This window comes from Myodes glareolus, chromosome 2 (assembly GCF_982192425.1).
Source record: "Myodes glareolus chromosome 2, mMyoGla1.1, whole genome shotgun sequence".
Lineage (NCBI taxonomy): Eukaryota > Metazoa > Chordata > Mammalia > Rodentia > Cricetidae > Myodes > Myodes glareolus.
The window spans coordinates 43266087-43288645 of record NC_142027.1 but is presented as its reverse complement, the minus strand read 5'-3'; the positions used below and the strand labels follow the sequence as shown (position 1 = coordinate 43288645).

General features: G+C 38.6%; 2 protein-coding genes across 3 annotated transcripts in view; one reads left to right on the top strand and one right to left on the bottom strand.

Annotated features, from left to right (window-relative positions):
- Window positions 1-22559, bottom strand: part of Cmss1 (cms1 ribosomal small subunit homolog) — a 294743-nt gene that overhangs the window by 181690 nt on the left and 90494 nt on the right. The gene's annotated exons all lie outside the window — the stretch shown is intronic.
- Filip1l (filamin A interacting protein 1 like) overlaps window positions 18533-22559 on the top strand; it is a 91005-nt gene continuing 86978 nt past the window's right edge. For both annotated transcript variants that reach the window (XM_048422365.3, XM_085685649.2), the window contains exons 1-2: window positions 18533-18785; window positions 19525-19698. In XM_048422365.3, coding sequence (XP_048278322.3) covers window positions 18543-18785; window positions 19525-19698 — 417 coding nt within the window. In that variant the 5' untranslated portion in view covers window positions 18533-18542. The remainder of the gene's footprint in view (window positions 18786-19524; window positions 19699-22559) is intronic.

Sequence of the window (22559 nt, the reverse complement as noted above, 5' to 3'; positions counted from 1 at the left end):
AGAAAGAATGGCAAGCACACTGACTATGGGTGGTGCTTAGCTTCTAGTTTGAGGGCTGAACCATTGTGGAGGTTCATAGGTGTCCAAGAGGGCAGGAATCCCAACCACATATAGCACTGAAGAAGTGATTAAAAGCATGTTTTGTGCCTTAAATATGTTAACAGTAAAATCATACAGAAGTAATAAAGATCATATATATGATATATGACTATCATGTATGTGTGTGTACATTTAAATATGTAAGTTATGGTTAGCTTTAAAAAATCATACTTTTGTGAAATACTAGAAGGTTCTGGCCCTGAAGCTTGGTTTTGTTGGCTGTTCTTCCACTAGACACCTTCTACTAGTGTTCAGGGTGTGTAGAACACAAACTCCCCAGCAGACACTGCCTTGCATATAATGCATGAGCTTCGTTCACTACTTTTACTAATTTTTTACATTTTCACTGGTTGACCCTTTGCCTATATAAAAATTTCTCTACTAAATCAGAAGGCTGATCAATGCTTTCAAGTTATTCCTCTGCTTTATATTTTTGTTGTGAACTAACTAAAAAAGAGGTTTATAATGAAAGACTAGTATTTTTATTCCCACAGAATGAAACATATCAAAGGGAAGAGGTAGTACAAAACATAACCAGGCTTCATAGCCTCGTCAGGCAGGGAAAAAAATACCATTACTGAATTCTGCTTCAGTCTGCACAGAAATATGGTAACTATGAAGAAGTTCCTAGATTTAGAAATGATGAAGCCACCAGTAAGGACCCAGAACTCAGGAGATGAACATCATCAATTAGGACTATGTGAATGCAGATTTCTGTACAGGTTAGAGGCAGATGAGCACATTAGGATGATAAAAAAAAGAGTCAGCATTAGGAAAAAACTACAGCTCTTGAGGTGAGATCCAGAGGACGTGCCCAGGGTCCCAAGGATTAAACAGCAGGGCAGACCAGAAAACCAACAGGAGTAATTTTCTATGACTGAGGAGGAAACCAATGTGTAAAGAAGGAAAGAGAAGCTGAAGTGGGGCAGAGGGGTGGGTGCTAACAAAGATGAGTGGCTGCTTTTCAAGGGGCAGAGCGGGCATGGGGAAAATGGAAGGGAGAGTAAGAGAAGCAAGACAAACAGACAATGAGGAACAAATAAAACTTATTGTAATTCAGAGCTGCATGTTTAAAAACATGTCCTTTAAAAATCAACTTGTCTTTAATGTTGGTATATATTTATTGTAGAAATAGCGGGTTTTATTATGACGTTTTCATGTTTCATGTATACATATGTGCCATGAACTTTGGTCATATACACCCCATTATGCTACTTCCTTCTCTTCTTCCCTGATCACTTCTTCCAGGGGCACACGCACACACACACACACACACACACACACACACACACACACACACACACACACACACACAACATTCCACACTGTCTTTCTGCATCTGGCTTATTTCACTTAACATGATAATCTCTAGTTTGGCTCATTTTTCTGCAAATGACTTAATTAATTTTTCTTTATGGCTGTGTAAAAGCCCATTATGTTTATATACAAATTATCTATTCATCTGGCAGACATCAAAGGCTGATTCTGTAACTAGTTATTATGAACAGTGCCTTAGAAAACATGGATGTAAAGTATCTATATTATTTGATGACTTAAGACTCTTTGGGTATACAGTCATAGGTGGTATATCTGGACCACATGGTAGTCATGTTCTTTCTTTTTTCCTTTTTTTTTTAAAAAACTGATTTTATTGAAATCTACATTTTTCTCTGCTCCCCTTCCTGCCTCTCCTCCCCTTCAAACCTCTCCCAAGGGGTAGTCATGTTCTTTAAGTCAGTCAAACCACCAAGCAAGCAAGGAAGCGAGTCAACAAACATTCGCTGAGCAATACTGAAGTGCCTGGTACCTCTAAGCACTAGCCAAGATTTCCAGGATTAACTTAGGAACATAACACAAGGTAGTAAGTGCTATGCTGCAGATCTGTCTATATAAGATACATGGAAGAAAAGGGACATGCATTTAAACAGGGAAGAATAGAATGTTTTCTGGAGGGGGAACTGTGGAAGGGTATTTATCTGTAATCTCTGAGAACAGAGACAGCCTATTAGAAACGCTGTTTACTACTCTCTGGCACAAAATGGTGGGGAAGTGTACACTGTATCCTATGTGAAGCTTAGCAGTTCCATACAAGGAAACTGCAGGATCCTGACCACTAATGATGATCACCAGTTCATAAGTCACACAAAGCTAACAGCTTTGTAGGGCAAATGATCTAAACAAAACTTTTCTGTCTTTTGTGAGCAGTAAAGCTAGCAGTGGTTGTAACCCTCTCATTCCAGCAAGACTTGGACTTACTCTGTGCAACAGCCTTTTTGAGTCAATTCATGACACTATATTCCAGTTTAATAATTATTTGCATTCTTTGGTCCCCTAACAGTAAGCACATGAAAAATATTTTCTTCAATATGCCCTTGCAACAAAAAACAACTATCTTGCTTTGCTTCTATTATTTAGAGTTTTTATGGGCATCTTATCTATTCACAAGACACTGATACTCCTAAGGCCTCACTGTTTGTAACCTTGTCATTGACAACTCTGAAAATCAGTTCTCACTGAGCTTTGCAAGTGGGCTTTGCTCCATCCTGTGTGAGCACACCACTTCACTACTGAGCTCTGCCTTAACGTTTCCTAACAAGAAAAACAAAACTCCACGGCAAGAATAACAGCCACAGAGTTGAAGGGGACTCAAAACCACTTATGTAATCACCTGGGTGATGAAGGACAAATGGCCCAGCACTTGAATGAATTGTTTCAAGTGAGAGAAGATACCATTTTGTTTAGCGTTAATATAGCAATCTTTGTAAGAGTTAAATGGATGGCAGGGCACCAACTGGATATTTTTCCTTAGAGGAACTTTACTCTTTGGGGGTGGAAAAACGACAGCTAGCATTTATTGACTGTTCACTATGCACCAGACAGTGCTATGTTCTATGGATTATTTCATTGTGTCCTTATACTAATCCTAGGAGATTGGCACTATTATTGTCCTTATCTTATGATGGGGAAATGAAGGCTTAGAAAAGTTGAGAGCCAACCACATGTTTCTCTGATTTTACCATTAACAGGCATGTGATCACTCCTATGTGACCTGATATCATTTGTCTGTGTGTAAAATCAGAACATTTATGATAGTCTCTCATGGGAAGACTGGATTATTATATGAGCTATTGGACCAATGTATGTCTAGTATAAGTCTGCATTCTCATTTTACTGGCAGTATGAAGTTACCAGGAGACCTGCCTGGGCTGTGTAGTTAGTTTTCTTGAGCTCAGAATCTAGCTCAGTTCCTTGTTATCTTTGATTTTGGGCATGTACTTTGCTCTCCGACCTTTAGTTTCTTCACCTATAAAATACGAAAACTAACACTTGTACCCCATAGGCTCAGTAAGATAAGCCCACACAATGGCAGAATAGGCTCATTCTATATGAAGATACTAATTAAGTACTATTAGAAAGGCATGATTAGTTCATTAAAAGAACTAAGGCATTTAGTTCTTTTAGAACTCCAACTAAAGGCAGAGTGGTCTACTGTGTCAGGAAACAGATCAACGACCACCTTTCTGAGACACAGTTTTTACATCAGTTCAGTGGAGACATAGGGCGCAGCAGAGCCTACTCGCTGTCCATCGGACAGTTCCTTCTGAACACCAGTGTGGAGCCACAGTGCACACAGCAGCTTAGCAGCTAAACCTGAAACTGAGGAAGTGAGAGGAACAGATGAAGGACTGATAGAGGAAGCAGAAAGCAAAATAGAAAAGTACATTTAAGAAAAAATATGAAAATCATTTAATGATTCAACAAATCAAGTAACAATTGAGCACTAATTATGCAGGGAAGTGTAGATTACCTTAAAAACAGCTTCACCAGAGTGGTTACTAAAACAAACAAAAATAACTTTTGGCACTTCAAAAGGAAAATTCACTTCTGTAGGCCACCCAGTTTGTGACAAAAAGCAAATCAATCACGAATTATTCTGGATTTCTTTCAAAGCTATATTCTGTTGCCCATTTTTAGGGACATATTTTATAGCATTCTTTTCTACTATTTAGAAAACCAAAAACATAAAGATAAAAAATTCCCTCAATCAATTCAAATAAAAGCTAAAATGGGCATTCTTCTTGTATTTCCTTTTAGAAGTATTCACAAGCAATTTAATAGTAAGCATAGGTATTTCTGCTTTTTTTTTTTTTTATTCATGCAAAGCTACTAAACGACAGATCATGGAAATCCGTGTCAGGAAGAGAAACCCCAGTTCTCCGTGCTTGTGTTTCAGTCATGTTTCCATGTCTGGAAGAACTAGCAGAGCGTTTCCTCAAGCAGAAGCTTAACAAGCTGAATGGAAATGTTCTGCTCCACACGGCTTCCATCCCACCACGGCTGAGCTAACCAAGAACGAACTCCCACGACACTGCATTCTTGACACTCTTTCTAAGAGTTGGACATTTCTGGACTGGTGGCAGAATTAGCCAGAAAATTCTTTTGTTTCTTAGACTTGAGCAGACAAAAGGGCTGGTGAAGAACAGTTGAGAAAAATGTTTGAATTCTACAGCATAATACTGTAATTTTCTCATTATAGAAACACTTCAGGCATCTAGTTAAAGTTCAAATAACCACGCTGAAACTACCCATATCAGATTTTGGGCTCATGTTTTGTGATCAGAAACTACGGAATCTCAACTAGAAACTGATTTCTATTTCTCTCATTAAGTCAACAACAAAAATGTATCCACAGGAGACTGTGGCCCGTGAGTTTTTATAGCCCCTGCCAAATGTATATATTCTTACTATCTGCTTCCAAGTTGGCCCTAGGTCATACATACAATTAATTCCTACCCTATTAGAATAAACAACGATTTTGTTAACAAATTTCAATAAGAGGCCGAGAAACTATTCTTTCATGTTGACTTATTTATAGGTTCCCTGACTATTATTTTATAATATCATCTAAGGCAGAGATGGCAAGAGAAGATATAGATATAAATGGGAATTAAGTCTTATCTGGTCAGGGATTACTTATCTGTAGACGGCTCCTTGTACCTGGTAAACTTTGCCAACTTTTGTTTTCTAACCTAACCAGATCAAAGAACACCTTAAAATGACCTTAGCTTCAGTCTTCTTGTGAGAGTTAGAAAAGACATTAAAAGTAAAAATATACCTACATTGTAACTATGGAATTAAGACTTATTATAGAAAATGACAATATACATGAGGATACTTATAAATTTAAAAAAATTAACAAAGCTCAGCCTGAACTCCTCCCTTCAGAGATACATACACACACAGACACACACACACCTGTCCATGTTAGTCATTATATCTAGATTTAAGGGAAACATAAGCAACATCAAAAGAAAAAATATTCCTGCATATGAAAAGTTCTTATTCTAGTTCTCAGAACTTAGAAGTAATTACAAAATAAAAGTTAAACTTTAGTCTTGGAAGGCTACAAGAACCACTGCAAATGTTGATTATACAACTCCAACAACCTTTTAGCTATTATTCCTTTTTGCATAAGAAGTTATAAAGTAAGTATAATGTACTTCTTTGTACCTCTTGAGGAAGTTATTAAGTACTTTAAACTACAGCCCTGTTAGCACTCTGGGAAGGAAGGAGCCCACAGTTGTTTTTCTATTAACTGATAAGGCACTGAGAATGAAGCAGCTAGCTCAAGGTGACCAATATGTGAGGCGCAGTCCATCCTGTAATCTTGGTTTCCCCAGGAGAACAAAGTCAGGCTACACAACTTACCTTTCAGCTAGAACCAAAGGACTGAAATCAAAAGAATAGGTCTGGATTTAGTTATGGAAGAGAGTCGCCATTTTTTTGAGGGGGGAGGGAAATTTCTTCATAGGCTAAGCCTCAGTCAACATCCTTTTGTTTTCTCACATACTTTTGGTTAGCGGGTCCTCTGGAAACTCTGAAGGACTGCACAGATCTGGGAATAGAGGTTGTGAACCATTATCATGAAGTTTACGATATATAATGGACCCAGGTCATAATCAAGGATTCTGCCTTTTCATTGGTTATCACTAGAAACATTCACCAACCATCTGAATCCGTACTTCCACAAAAGAGATAACTGTATGAGAGCTACTGAACAGGAAGATGTGAAAACAGCAACACACTGTGAACCTCAACAGAGTGAGGCACTTCTGGGCCCAAGGCCTTCTCCTGTTGCTTCTGTGATGAGGGCTTGAGTGTAACAGGAAGGGACATGGGAGACTAGAAAGTAGTGGAAGAAACTTCTTTTAAAATGAACACGGGGTGAAATTGGCTTGCCTTTCTTCATAAAGCCTTCCTCTATCAACCAGCCACCCACCCCCTCCCCCAGTAAAAACAGGGGCAGCCTCTAAATGCCAAGAGAATAATTGTCTGTGTTTTGCATGCTGAAATTGGCTTGGCAAGCTCTCCACCTTGCAAATAATACAAAGAGCTTAGTTTAGTCTGTGTGTAAAGGCTTCGTGATCATTACCCAAAACATCCAAGGCAACATGCTCAGGGGAGGGGAATTATTCTTTGTTTCCCCCCTAATTGTAAACGTCTGACATCCATTTATTTACTTACAGCTCCTAGCAGCAGCCACCCCCCTGGTCAACACATACTCTTGGCACTGAATGCTTTCTAACAAAGGTCTACATGGAACCACACACAGTGGACAGGGAGAAACCTCAAACTTGACCTATCTCAGCCTCAGAAAACCTGCTGGACTCCACAGACTTCAGAATATCTGAGAAGTTCTGGTCAACAGGCTAGATAGGGCACTCCCCTCAGTGACCAACTCATGGAAAGCTCTCTTCTGCTGGAGTTGATACTAGCAAAGGCCAGCTCCCGTCTCGGCATATGTCCTCAAAGAGGACATAAAGCAAACACTTACATTACTTTGAAGACCCAAACTAGCTGGAACCTAGCTGGAGCCACAGCACCTTACTGTGTTTACCTGGCTGCTTGTGTTTTCCTTGGTGTACCTGTGTGATTGTTTACTTATACAGATCTCCTGACATTGAAACAACTCCCTTTCCACTGCCTAGGATAGCTGAACAAAGGGGTTTTGAATGCAAATCACACTGTATTTTAATCTCTCACCACTTCAAGATGCAAGTGTTTCACAAAACAGGACTGGCCTCCTCAGTTTTGCTGACACAGAGCTGTAACATTCTGGTCGAGAAGGTATCTGTCCTAACTTGACACAGGCCATTAATTCTATTGAGAAAGAATTTATGCAACATAAAAGGTTTGTAGAGACTAGATGAGATCTGAAGCCAGTAAGAGTTCCTGCTTTGCCACTTAGTGTCTCTATGGCTTGGGGCAGATTGACCTAAACTCATAAAGTTTAGGTTCTTAGAACCCATATTAAGGTATAGATTAATCATAACATGAAATTACATAAGTAAAATGCTCTCACATGGTACCTGAAGACAGAAGTTTTGTGTGCCTTGTATGTTAATGGCGGATTTTCAAAAACCTTCACTGACCATCAAAACATAGGTGAGCACACTGCTCTAAATCAGCAGGCTCTGTTAGTGTGTTTAGGACAGTTCTAGAGTTTTGGCCAGTGAAAAGGGGATGAAGTTGTTTCTTAAGTCATATCCACCAGGATGCTGTGAATTTCTGCCATGTATTGGGTATCAGGGCACAACATCACATACCCAAGATCTCTATGGTCTCTAACTTTTCTACTACTGCAGTTAAGAAACTGAGTCCTCAAAAATGAAGTAATTTGCCCTAAATTGGACCAGTAGGTACCAAAGAGTGCATGATTATAACTTAGCTAAGCAGGTGCCACAACTTAACTCTTTCCTCTGCTGTATACCATGTGGTTACTTACTGCCTTACTTACATTTGGTAGTCTTTGAAAGCAATGAAAGGTACAGGGTGTGTGTGTGTGCGTACACACACACATTTTTCAAATGGAACACTTACAAAATAGAAAACATGACTTTTACAGACTATCTGTAGAATATAAGCACTGATATTCATTCCATTTCATTTTCCCAATGTTTGCTGAGCACTGATTGTTGCATCTTTTTTATTATAAGCTGGCCAATAATAGGAAACTTTATCTGCCCCACATGTTACCTTTCTATCCTCATCTTTCATTACTAGTCACTACCTTTGCTTTAATCATTGGCAAGACTTGATATTTCCCATACACTGTTTTAGAACCACCTTCTTCCTGTACATTTGGCCTAAAAACTCATCTCCACCTGTCAAGAACCAGCCTACCTCCTAAGTGACTTCACTAAGCTCCCGGGAAGAGTTAGTTCTTCCTTTTCAAACATCCCAAAGCACTGACCTTGTATACTGCGGATTATTTGTTGTTTCCTAGAATTTTGTATTCAGTCATGAAACCTACATTTCTACCAAGCTGTAAGTTTCTCAACACCTCAGTTTTTTAATCGTTGCATTTGCCAGAGGGGAATAATAAATCTACATGTAATAAATGCTTTAAAAGGCAAAAGCACAGAAACTACCAATTACACTATCTGATACAAAAGAGAAGTCTGGAAAAGCTACTTTTCTATTCATCCACTAAGAAGAAAAAAATGCATGCCTGAGAAAGAAGGAGTCCTTCAGTTTTCTTCCCAGTTACAGGGTAGTAACATGGGGCACCAGAGATATAGGGCAAGAGGCAGTCAGTGGCTCCAAGAGCTCATCTGGCCAGCAGTATTATGGGTTATGATAGTTTCTCTGCAATACATACTGTTCTTGTGTAGCCAAATTGCCTTAGAAAAAAGGAGAAAGGTAAGATATTATGTTGTCATGTAAAATATCTAGATGGGAATTATTGATGTCGCCTAAATCTGTTCACCTTAGATGTATGTTACATTGGACTGACCTGAATGAGAAGACACTCAGGTCGACCAGACCTATTATCAAAAGAATGAGGAAGACAGTTGAGAAAGTCAGTTCTTTGAGGGAGACTCTGAGTACTCTCAAAAGCATATTTTTATTGTATTAGGATTTGTATCTTTCTAGAGCTGGAAATACAGATTGGGTATGAAAAAGGAACATTTTAATAGAAACAGCTATGGGCAGGAGTCCCATGTGCTGGCTTTGGCTTTGGGTGTGACCACAGGCACATCCATTAATTTCACTGGGCCTTAGTTACAAAAGTAGAGACTGGACAAATTAGACCTGACTAGACAAAAATTCAAAGAGGATAGGGAGGTTAAACGACTGGCTTGATACCACCTCACTTCTAAGAAAATCAGAGCGGGAAGAAATATGAACATGATGCATTTTGAAATTTAAAAGAATCTTGTGATTGTCGAGAGCCCTGATTTAGGCCTGGGAGTATGGCATTTAAAGCTAAGTTGAATTACATGAAAAGAATTTTCTTTTTCTGCCCTATTCCACCAGGATCTGGAAACCATTCTTAGCCCTGCTTCAACCTTAAATGAGAAAAGAGCCGCTGATTTGTAATGGAAAACTTGGATAAATCAACTATTTATACTCAAGAGATTTTTATATTCCTTTTTGTCCTTTCTCCATAACACAGAGCTAAGAAAAGCCATGATGTAAGTTTGCCCCATTAGACCTCATCAGCAGGCTATTTATTCTGTATCTACAGCCTAGCTGCTTCTGGGACTGAAGCAGTTAGTAGATAAGAACCAAAGAGCACTTTCAAATTAAACAGAGAACGTGAATGTCAAAGGGCCTAACATAAGCAAGGAGAGAGGAAAAAAAGACCATGTGTGTGGTGGGGGGAACGAGAGCGCCAAGGCTTTCACAACTGACCAAGTGTTTGTTGACTAAAGTTAGTTACGCATCTTAAATCTATAATTACTCATTGAAAATAGGATGAATAGTTGTCTTCTTATGCTATCAATGTATACATGAAAGATATTTATAAGTAGCTACTTGATAGGCTAACCTGGAATAGTCCTCATTGAGGCTCTTAAAGAAATTTTGGGATCGATATGTAAAATTCCAATTGAGAGCAGACATCTGAAATCTTCCCTACAAACATACCATCAATATTTTGTTGCTGTATTGGTGTTTTGGATCTGGGAAACTGTGTTCAACTCCATACATTTCCTTAGAAATAGAGTGGGTGGGTCTAAATGAAGAGTGACTGGGTCTAAAGGGGCATAATCATAATGTGTTTATGCTGGGTGACGTGTCTGAAACTTGAAGATGCAAGGAATAGGTTGAAAAACTGTGTCTTCTATAATAGAGAATATCCTTCCCATTAAAGGACTACACTATGACAACAGAAATAGCTTTGCTTGCTTTGGCGCTGAGAAAGAACTAGGTATATGACCTGAAGTTACTGGGAACTGGGTTGCATCTACTAACAAGGGAAGGCCTTTTCCGACTTTGCCAACTGAGCATGCAGTAATGCAAGACCCGACTTCCTGGTACTGTGGGGCACATAAGAGAAGACACTGTGCTGCCTCACATTTGAGTCAGTGATGTTTTCTCTTGGAGCCTAGAATCCTTGGAAATGGATGTGAACCATATGCTCCATTTTCCATCGCCTTCTCTGAAATTGTGTTCATGCCCTACAAGGAAAAAAATACCAGTAGGGGAACGTGTTGGTGATTTTCTTTTAATTGAAAATGGGAGAAAAAGATAAAAAGAGCCAAATGCTAAATTAGGTTATCTGATTTTCAATTTGTCTTTGTGGCTGTCAGACAGGTTTAGTAGAGCTGGCTGAGTTTAGAGTCTCCAAATGCTGGTGACTAGGGTAATAAAAGGAAACATTTTAAAAATATATTTTTTTCAAAAACCAAATAAAATCCTAAAAGAATTTTTTCCCCTAATCTGGCCATGCAAGCATGACCTTGGTGTTCTATGATTTAGCACTGTTAATATCTATTTATAGAAAGCATTTTCATAACGCTTACACGAATCACATTTACCATAAGACAGATGATATTAAAAACCTAAACAGTTTTGCTGAGAACCCTGTAATCTTACTACAGCTCTTCCATTTCCCTTTGAGGGAACTAAGTTTTAGCTTAATGATTCAATGAAGAGAAAGGTGGAAAATGAAAAGCTATCAGACAAGTTAATAAAAATCATCAAAAGATGAGCTTTTAAAAACCTTCAAACTTAAACCTTTGGGTCATTCCCAGCAATGAGTATCCTCAAGGTAGCACAGAATGTCTCTGTATGATGTTGTCTAGTTGTCTAGTAATCAAAATAAAGAATTCCCACTTAAAACTTCTTACATGTTTTAGTTTAAAGAATATACTATTAATAAAATATGACATACCTCAAAATGAAGTTAATGATGATCAAATAAATAGTGTGATGGTCAGTCAGTTCATTTATATATGTGGGAGGAGAGTTAGTTCATGATTAGGAGAAGTGTTATCAAACATTTTCTACATTCAGTGAGATTAAAAGGAGATTGCTAGTTTGCCGTGAGGGTCTAATGCCACATCCCCACCTGGCACATCACCATGTATGTACACAAATGCACATTCAACTTTTTGTAGGCACTTTTTCTGTCTTTGGTGACTTACGGGTTTACAACTTCACCTTGTCTTTGTCAAGCCTTTTCCTATTCTGTTTTTCATTTTATTTTTGCTAAAATCTTTTAAGCATATATAAGATAACACACACGACACACTTAAATCAGTGTCTGGCATGTAGTAGGATGGCTACACTTGCTTCGGTAGATTCTAGAATCTCCTTCTACACTTGTAGCCAGTAGTTTACAGATGAATCACCTTTACTGCAGCTCTCACCCAAGCAGCTTTGCTGAGAAAGTACTGCATGATTCAGACATTCAGTAAATCCCACCGAGGTCTAGCTCCTCTAAATACGGAGACACGGGCATGAACAATAGGAGCCTTGTGCTCACAGACTGCCCCATAAATTCACTAGCAGACACCATTATCTTCATTTCATATGTAAAGAAACACTCAGATCCAAGGCCATAGAGCAGTGGTTCTTAACCTATGGATTGCAACCCCTTTGGGGTCCTATATCAGGTATTTTTACATTACAATTTGTAACAATATCAATATTATAGTTATAAAGTAGCAACGAAATAATTTTATGGTTGGGGATCACAAACATGAAGAACTGGTTTAAAGGGTCACAGCATTAGAAGGCTAAGGACCACTGTCAGAGTCATCTTGGATTAGAGCTAGGATTTAAGCCCAGAGCTACCAAATTCTACAAACCTCGTATTATGTAATTAGACATGTTTCTCCCATTCCAAAATATTAGCAAGGTGGTCAAGAAGGAAAAGTGATATTTAGGAATAACTGTGCAGTCAAATATGCTTGTACACATGTATATTCAAATATACAAGTATAATATACAGAAGGGAAATAATCTTATTGAGTAGACCAGTTGCTACAAAGCCAAAAGCATGTAGATTTATAATTTATAATTTATAATTCAAGGTCCTCGGGATTTAACAAATGGGGTGGCACCATGGACACTTATCAATGTCGAACCAGGATGTTCTTTAACTACTTTCTTTTACCCTTTGGTAACTTCTAAGTAGCTACAGTGTGATGTTTTAGGGATGTTGTACATAGATGACCAAATAAAAACTCAATTTTGATCCTAGAAGTATGAACTTTGGTAAGTTATTTAACAATTCCAAATTTCATTTTTCTCCCCTGCAAAATGGAGAGAGAAAAAAATAGATAGCTTTGTAAAGACTAAGGAAGTTAATTACTGAAAACCATTTAGAGTAGGATTGTATATGTTAAATATTGAATAAATGTCAGTTATCACTGCTAGCATTATTTTCTTCCAGTCAAAGTACTTTTGACTAGTTACCTTAATATTATATTAAATGAAAAAAACTCAAACTGATTTCTGAGCCTTTTCCAAGTTACTTTATACAAATAAAATATTCTCACCATATTTCTTCAAGAATTCACACATAAAATTAACCATACACTAATATTTAACAAACTTCTGAATAACTACCCAGTTATGTACAATAAACAATTTTGACAAATAAAATTAATAAAAAGTGACTTTAAAAAGTGATCTTTATGGGTAAGGACTTGATTAGGGTATATGTATTAGGAAGAGAGGGTTAGTAGAATAAGTTTCTATTTACATTTGCCTGTTCCCTATTACTAAATTATGAGAAAAAGCCTGTAAATTCTCTGTAGTCTTTCTCTCACTTTGACACATTCTTACCAAAATCCACCATGATTCCAACTAGCTTAAACCAAAGAAAAACAGACCAAGGTCACTACATAGGAAAACAAAATACAATCTACTTTTCACTGCCAACTACATGGTATTTGTATCCATAGATACAAGACAACAGAGAATTACAAAACTTTCGTGTGGGAAGCCCCAAGACTTCAGAGCTCATCAAGTCTTAGGCCCCAGCCCTGCTGTCAGGGGATCCATTACTGAGTAAGAAACAGTGTAGATGTCAAAGGGAACAACCCCTGGTCCTCATCTCATCCTCAATGATCTTCTAGGGCCAACATAGCCCCAAATTCTCTTGTAAGCAGTAACTTAGGCCTGCCTAATTAAAGGAAAAACTGGAACCGCAAGTCAGGTTTTCTGATTCTCGATCTATGCACTCAAAGGGCACACTCATATGACAGGCAGTTAAGGGAGTGTACCACTACTGCTTTACCAAAGTGGCACAACACCATTACTTGACATTTATTATTAAAAAAGGGGGGGAAAAAGCAGCAGTTACCCATTCTCTCTCTCTCCTTCCCTTCTTCCCTCCCTCCCTCCCTCTCTCCCTCTTTCTCTCTTGCAAAGTGGAACTAAAAAATCCTAAACCACGATTGTAAATAATTTTTTCCTCACTCACTTTGTATCCCTGGGCCATGCACAGATGTATTTAAAAACTGCCAAGAGAAACAATGAAGTCACTGATAATACAGTGCATGGGTATCACGAAATTCACGCCTTTGTTTTCTCTCTCTCGATAATTACTTCTCATTACTGATCAAGTAGTGGTTGTTGGCAGATGCGGGAAGGAAACTCCACCACTGTAAACATGTAGAGACACATACGTACACTCAGTAGACCAGGCACCTATGCATACTAAATCTGTTTTCAGTGTGAGTACTGCTTCACTAATCAGCAATAGAGCTACTCACCTTAGTTCCCAAAGAACTGATAGTCTCAAAACAAAAACAAAAGACTACAATCATGTTGAAAAGAACAACAAACATGCTATTAAAAGTTTGGAGTTGTTTGTGTGTTTGTTTTTCCATTTACAAACTGTCACGGGCTTTCCCTGGGCAGATTTCAGCTAAGCCACTAAAGGGTGAGGGGAGAGAAGCAAACACAGAAGATATACAGAACCCCCTTCCGTCCTCCGCTTTAGCTTGGGCAGCCTAAGAAACAAACGGCACTGCTTATGAGCAATGCCTAGCAAGTTCGCTGCTAAAAGGAGTTATGTTATCCTGCTGTGCTGGACGGCATACTTTAGGAAATATGATGAAGGAAGAGGAATACTTATCAATTTAATAATAGAATGCAAGGTGATTCTTATTTGTAAGCAATTGTTCCCTATAGGAGTATGTAATCAAAGGGCACAAGAATAAATACATCACAGAATTTTTTTCAACTGTCTGAAATTTATTAAATTATAAAAGTTTCCATTTCCACCCCTCTTCCCAACACCCTCCCACTCCCCCCACTCCCCCTCCTCCTCCCTCTCCATCCCTAAGAGCAGTCTGGGTTTCCTGCCCTGTGGGAAGTTCAAGTTCCTCCCCCCTCCCTCCAGGTCCAGGAAGGTGAGTATCCAAACAGACTGGATCCCAAAAATCCAGTATATGCAGAGGAAACAAGTCCCAGTGTCATTGTCAATGGCTTTTCAGAAAGACTCCGGGCCAGCCACATTCAAAGAATCCGGCCACATTCAGAGAATTTGGTTGGATCACGTGCTCGTTCAGTCCCAGAACAACTGTCCTTGGTGAACTCTCATTAGATCAGTCCCCTTGTATCAGTGGGTGATCGGACTCCTTGCGGTCCTGATTTCCTTTTTCATGTTTTTTTTAAAAAAATACAACTAAAGAAGTAAATATATTTTATCACTTTTAAATTAGATTTTTTTTTATTGTGTAGGTATGGTGGACTTTTCCCAATGGCTTCAATTCTTCTTTGAGGCTATATCTCTCCCCTTCTACAAGGGGAACCTGTTTTCCCACTCTTGCATCTGGGGCTGGCCTTGTTATGTGTGTCTACCCACAAAACAAGAGCTTGAGTGAGTTTTAGTCTTAGAATGTTGCAGTGCATTGGGGTCTAATCTACTAGAGGATGAGACTGACACAATCTGGCTGACGACCTAGGAAACCAAATAGCCTAAAGCTAAATGCATGTTAGAGATTGCATTTTAGACAGATCATACCCAAAGGGGATGCAGGATCAATGAAGCTATGGAGTAAACCACAGAATTTTGAGTCACCGTGGCTACTATCTTAATTTTAGAATAGCTTAGAACAATAATATACACCTGAGACAGATGGCCACAAAGTTCAAGAAGCAAATCAACCATCCTGTTGAAAATTCATACCGAAAGGAGCATCAGGCAAGGTACATCCCAGGAGACATGAACTGCCATTAATTATGTCAGGGTTTTGGTGCAGCTCAGAGGTAAATTAACTGGCACCATCCTCAGCAACTCCCCCCAGTATAAACATTATAAGATAAGATAAAATAAAAACATTATGTGAAAGGCACAAGATGACCTTGTCCTTCATGTGCAAATGTAAGTCAAGAACAGTATTTACTTAGTTTGACTATATCTAATCTATGTAATAACTTTTCATTATTCCTATATTGCAGAGTAAGGGCATCCCTGAGGTGTTCAAGAAAATATAATGACTAGAGAAAAAGAATTAGAAATGTAATTTATATTTATCTTTCCCCCTTTTACTTTTAAATACATTTTCATAAGGCACATAATATATATGTTAAGTTACTAGTGCATGAACACCATTTTGTATCTCCCACTCATTATAATTTCTACCTACTATTGTTTAATCCCAGTAAGTTCAGAAGCTGAGACAGAAGATAGCTGGAGCCCAGGTATTTGGAGCCAGCCCATGTAACAAAGTAACAAAATTATATTAGTTATTCGCAAGTTAATACACACAGAGACACACATAGACACACAGACACACACACACCTTTCTCTGTCCTTTTACTTTTCTCAAATAAACTAATCGTCCCTGACTACTTAGGGAGGAGCCAGTGACAGCTGTTGCTACAGATAACTCTTCAGCGATACTGTGCTTAGAATTAGATATTCTCTGTAGACAGGCAACAGCATTTTTTAAAGATAGGTTGTCTGCACTTGTCTTAAGCAAATACAGCACACTGGCATTTGGGCATCATTTTTATGAATGTAGGCTCAGTGACTACATGTGCTTCCGTTTCTTCATTACACAATGAAGACACTAGTCTCTACTTCATAGTGTCGTCATGAGTCTTGAGGCAGCATGTAAAAGCTCGATTCAGATGGGCAACCATCTCTAGTGATATTCCAGACACACATACTTCACATATTCCACTCTGTGCCTTAGAAAATATCCCTAAAATGCACATAATTAGGAAAAATATTAGCAAGAAAATTCAGAGTGGTAAATTCCTAATATTGTGTGTTTGTTTTGCATGAGTAAAGAGAATTAAACTATTTTAAAAATCTATCAAGAGAAAAATCGGTGAATAAATGGTATACTAGTCACACAATGAAATACTATGCGAAAAGCAAAATATATAAACTACAAAACAAGGAACAAAGATGAATTTTAAAAGTATGGCATAAAAAAGCAAATTTCAGAAACATATCAACATGCTACTTGCATCAGCTTAAAAACATGCAAAGAAATACTATCTATTGTTCAGCAACATGCACACATTTTTTAAAGTATAAAAATATACATATAGGAATGTTACACATCAAGTTCAAGATGATGACCACTTCTGAAGTAGCAGGGAAGAAGGTAAGCATTGGAGGAGATACACAGGGGGTTTAACTACATCTATAATACACGCCTTGTAAAATTTTCTTTCTTATTTCACAGTTACTTAGCCAAGTTTGACAAGTATGTGTGGTAGTACATGGTAGCAGTTAACTTGTATGCTTGTGGGTACCACCGTTGGAGGGAGGCCGCTTGTTGGTTCCTGACTGCTCAGCCCTGAAATAATCACACAGAAACTATATTAGTTAAATCACTGCTTGGTCCATTAGCTGTAGCTTCTTGGCTAACTCTTACATATTAATTTAACCCATTTCTATTAATCTGTGTATCACCACATGGCTGTGGCTTACCAATTAAAGTTCCAGTGGTGTCTGTCTCCAGCGGGGTTACATGGCTTCTCTAAACTCCTCCTCCTTTCTCCCAGCATTCAGTTTAGTTTCCCCAACCTAGTTCTGTTCCCCTATAGCTCTGCTTTAGGCCCAAAGCAGTTCTTTTATTAACCAATAATATTCACAGCATACAGAGGAGAATCCCACATCATATCATCACCCCCCACTGATATTTTAAAGGTTATTATTATGTACAGAAAGTAAGTACCAGTGATTTAATGATGAGTAGCAGAAAGAGAAAAATTTACCTAGACATGGTAGCATGTACTTGTAATCCCAGTATTCAGGAGGCATAGGCAGGAGGATTGGCACAAGTTTGAGGACAGCCTGGTCTACATAATGAGTTCTATATATAGTGAAGATATTGCCTTAACAAAACCAAAATCAAAAATGTATCTTCCTGTGAGTTACTGAAATTCACTATAAGCTTGAGACTGTTCAGAACCCTCAAAGGTGAAACAGCTTTTTTTTTGTTGTCAATCTGGACAGCTGTATCCTCAGAGATGGAGTCCATGCGGTCCTTAGAGTCCATGGAGTCAACTGCTCTGCACTGGTGCCTCTACTTTACAGATGAGAGTGCAAATAGAAGCTGTGACTTAGCTCAATGACACATCTGGAATTTTGGTAGACTATCAGGAATACAGTAAAGGAATGGCCTGGAATGTTTTTAGTACTAAATTCTGCCTTAACAACAAAGTAACCTAAAGTATTCTCTAGCAGACATTTGGTGTTCCTATCTTAACGTGCCAAAGCTAAAAAGTTAAGAAGGCAAAAACATATATAAAAAACCAACAACTTCAAAAGGAAATAATATAAACTAAAGACAAATCATTAGCAAGTTCATCCTTTTACAATTAGGTTAAGTATGCCTCCTTGTAAGTGAGCACTCGGCCACAGTTGGAGTTATGACCTAGGTTCTTGTAGTGGAATGTGTGGTGGACGAAGTACAAACACAGGCTGTTTACCCATGGACATAAGTGGCTTTAATCGCAGCAGAACAAGCTTTTAAAATGTTAACTTTAAAAGGAGAAGTGTAAATAAGACGGTGATTTATGAATCTGGTAATACCCTTCTCTGTTGTACATATTAGAAAGATAAAGTCAAATATAATAAGAGCGTGGAGTTGTTAGAGCAGTAACCAGTACTTATAAAACTCTACTTCTAGCAAGAGTTACAAATTGTCTTCTCTTCTTCCAGTCCTTGAAGAATGCGTTCCAGAAGCAGCAACACTGAGGGCTCAGCCCCAAGGCATTTCCCAAGACATAGCAAATTCCCCACTCTCCAGGACATGAAGCACAGAGAACAAGAAAAGGACCCATCTAGTGAGACAGATGGGGTCCTTCCACACCCTATGCCAGAGAAGTCACACACTGGCAAAGGCCACCAAGCAGAAGACCTCTCAAGAGATGACTTATTATTTCTACTCAGCATTCTGGAGGGAGAACTGCAGGTCAGCTGGGTTGGGGCCAGTCTTTCCATGATCTAAGGGGAAGCCTGCTTAAGAATTTGGTGGGCTTGCTGCTAAAGAAATCAATAGCTGTGGTTCACAGTTGTGTAAACCCAAAAGCAAAACATTTGATACACAAACAGAATTCTCTTCTACCAACTCAAAACACAATTACAATCAATCACATCTAAAAACGGGTTGTCATTATGACATATAGTTGGCATGAATGCTGTGAAAGGCCACAACCTCTGCTCATGTGGCTTGCGAGCCCTCGTTCACAAGCATATCTCAACAATCGGGCCAGAAGACTTCTGGATTGGTTTAAATAACAATAAGCATTCTGCATTCCATGTAAACTGGCTCCTCAGCATTATTAATCATTTTATTTATATAAAAACCTAAAAACAGCTGCTACACATAAGATGAATCTTACTTCCTAACCTCTGAAAGCTCGAAAGACAGTCCTCTGAGGGATATCTTATCTTTCATTAGAAACCAACAAAACTTTCCCCCCAGTGTAGTACAGTGGTCATTTTGTAAAATACTGATAATGTGTAAGTAGTGTTTAGTAAAAAGGATGAAAGGACATAGTTCTGTTTCCTTCCCCAAAGATTACTATATTTAAATATGGTTCACTTATATTCGAAAGGGAATAAGAAATACCACCAATTATCACAAGAGACTATGCGCTGAGTTCTGGGGTAGATAAGCAATCTTTCTGCAATACTATTTGTTCTTCCAGGCTCGCGATGACGTCATAGGCATTTTAAGGGCTGAAAAAATGGATTTAGCTTTACTGGAAGCTCAGTATGGATTTGTCACTCCAAAGAAGGTGTTGGAGGCTCTCCAGAGAGATGCCTTTCAAGCAAAATCTGCTCCCTGGCCGGAGGACATCTATGAGAAACCAATGAATGAGGTAGGTACCACAGCAGGCGTGGGTACTTAGATGGCAGAAGTACACCCTGCCAGCAAGGAGATGGGCCTTAGCAAGTGTTGGTGATATGCACTCCCTTTCAGTTCACAATGTCATTACCTAATGCTCTTCAAACCCACTCCAAAAGATGAACACTGTAAGGTCAATGGGGGAGAAAGATGAATGACAGCCGAGATGCACTTGGTTTGTTTCTCACTATCAGGACTGAAACATAAATTGGAAGAATACACATACATATGAATCCTGCAAGGATATGTATTTATTTGCGGGCTTAAGATCTATCCAGACTATAATAAAAAGTGTATCGAGTTCAATCATCAAGGTTAAAATACTAAGATATTATGTCATAGAAAGTCCGAGCATTAAAAAGAAATGGCCTAAACTGCCCAAGAGATTGAGTTTTAGATGATGAAGTCCGTCCTTCAAACATCTACTGACAACGATGACCTTTCTACTGCCCACAGCATCCTGCAGTGGCAAGGGTGAGCAGCCCATACATGGTCATCCCTACCCAGAGACGAAGTGCTTCTTGCTCTTTTTTCTATGTTTAAATTCCTAAAGCCCTGGCATCCTTTCTTACTCTTCTGTTTCCCTCAGAGATCTGAGTGGAAATTTCCACAATTTTCATTTCTATAAAAGTAAACAACTGAGAACCTGAGTTAAGGCTGAGAGAATAAAAGCAAGTTTGAGACACCTCCCCAGACTTCTCTGGCAATCTAGTTCAAGATTGACCTCTAATGTTCTTGCTATTCTTGTCTTGGGAATATCATGAGAGAAGACTACCGCCTTGCCAAATTCTGAAGTAATTTGGTCATGTGAATGTACTTCTCTAAATGATGAGGATGAGACCACCCAAAGTCTGTTGATTTATGCTTTAATCCAAATTTTAAACAAAAGGAACTGAGCCTGCATGCGCGTCAACAGTGTTAACACTATCCTGGCTCCCTGCATGCTTCCGCTAGGTTTGACAAACACGCCAGCTACATGAGGTGCGATGCAAATTGATGGTTGGTGCAAATATCCTGAACAGAACTCATCAAATGGCAATGTCCCTGAGTAAGGTGTCCCTGAATGTTACTCCTTCTCTGTCTCTGTCTCTCTATCTCTCTCTCTGGTTTTTTTGAGGCAGTTTCTCTCTGTAGTTTTAGAGCCTGTCCTGGCACTCGCTCTGTAGACCAGACTGCCTCGAACTCATAGAGATCTGCCTGCCTCACCCTTCCCAGTGCTGGGATTAAAGGTTTTCACCACCACTGCCTGGTGTCCTACTTTCTTCTTGCTTTACAAATGCAACATTCTTTGCACATGAAGGAAAAAATAAATTAGAAGAACAGCTTCCCTTTGCTAGAGAACATGGGAGGAATGCTGATGGAGAATGGAGAATGGGAGGGGGGGGAGCAGTGAGCCAGAAGAAAAGATAGGACTGGTTTGGGGATAGAGTATAGATAGGAGGGAAGAAAGGACCAGAACTCTTTCCATAAACTTTGAAACTTCGTGCTTTCTTAGAATTTGGAGTTCTACATTAGAAGTTAATTTGTAAAGATACTGGAGTATGCCTAATGTAGTAATAGTTCTTTTTAAAGTCACCACAGAAAATTTAACACTTAGACCATCAAAGGTACTTCAGCACCAGAGTCTTAAGACGATTTAAAAAGATTTTACAGAATTTCACTTCTACATTTCACTGTCCCCATTCATTTAACTGAAAAGTTAATGTATAAAGAGAGTCGTGAGTCTTTTTTCCAGGATGCATAATATCTAGGTGTGGGTAAATGACATAAGATTTCAGAAGCAAGTATAGCACCGATTACTATGAGGTGGTATAAAAGGGAGGAAGAATGCAAAAGGAACCAAGAAGTCAAGATCCAAAGGATGAGTTGGGATTAGTAGTCAGATGGAACATAGTCAAATTCTATCTCCAGCAATAATGAAGACTATATTGTGAAACTACATCATTAAATTATCAGAAGGATTTTGATTGTATAGGGGCAGGAGTCAGGTTGATTAACTGAAAGTTATCGCTGTACGGTAAACATTAGAAAGCTATTCCTTAAATTTCCTGTCCTGGTGTCCACAGAAATGGCTAACAAGTATTGCTGTTTCCTATCCTGCAAACTACAAGAAAGGATAGAACAGAGAAATGGGTACTTTCTGATAATCCTTCAGCACATAATGATACAGTGTCTCACAACAGTCTTAGGTGATACATGAGCTTAATTTCTCTTCCTCGTAAAAGCATAAGATCTTGGCATTCAAATGACAGAAGAGACACTTAAATACTTGTCCCTTGTAAAAGTTACAGCACCAGACTTGATCCCAGAAATCATTAAGTCAATCTATTTATCTTATAAATGAAGAATATGGAGTATAAAATACTTTTGCCAAACATGTGACTTTGCCAAACTCCCATGTATCCCACTACTCAGGATGTGTATGGTTCATTGTATGATCTGTCAGGAGTGAGAAGAGACTGAAGCAAAAACCACTGGCATGTCTTCTAAAAAGCATACCAAATAATTAAGTCATGAAATAAGACTTCAAATACAAGCCAAAGCATCTCCAGAATCAACAAGACTCTTGCAGGGAGCATCTTCTCTGAAGAGGTTGTTATGCAACAGCTTTTTCCATTACTGCTCTTATGAGAATACAAGCTGTCTAGAGATTGCATTGGGTAACATATAGGAAATTCAAACCATCCTTCTAGAGTGATGGAATGTGAAAAAGGAAATCTCAGGGAATTGGGCTTTGATATGAGGAAGCAAACATATAAAATAGTGAGTGGGGAACAGAGAAGTTTTGGGGGAAAAGGAGAAAAGGGCTCCTAGGTCTTAGCAATCTAGTATCAC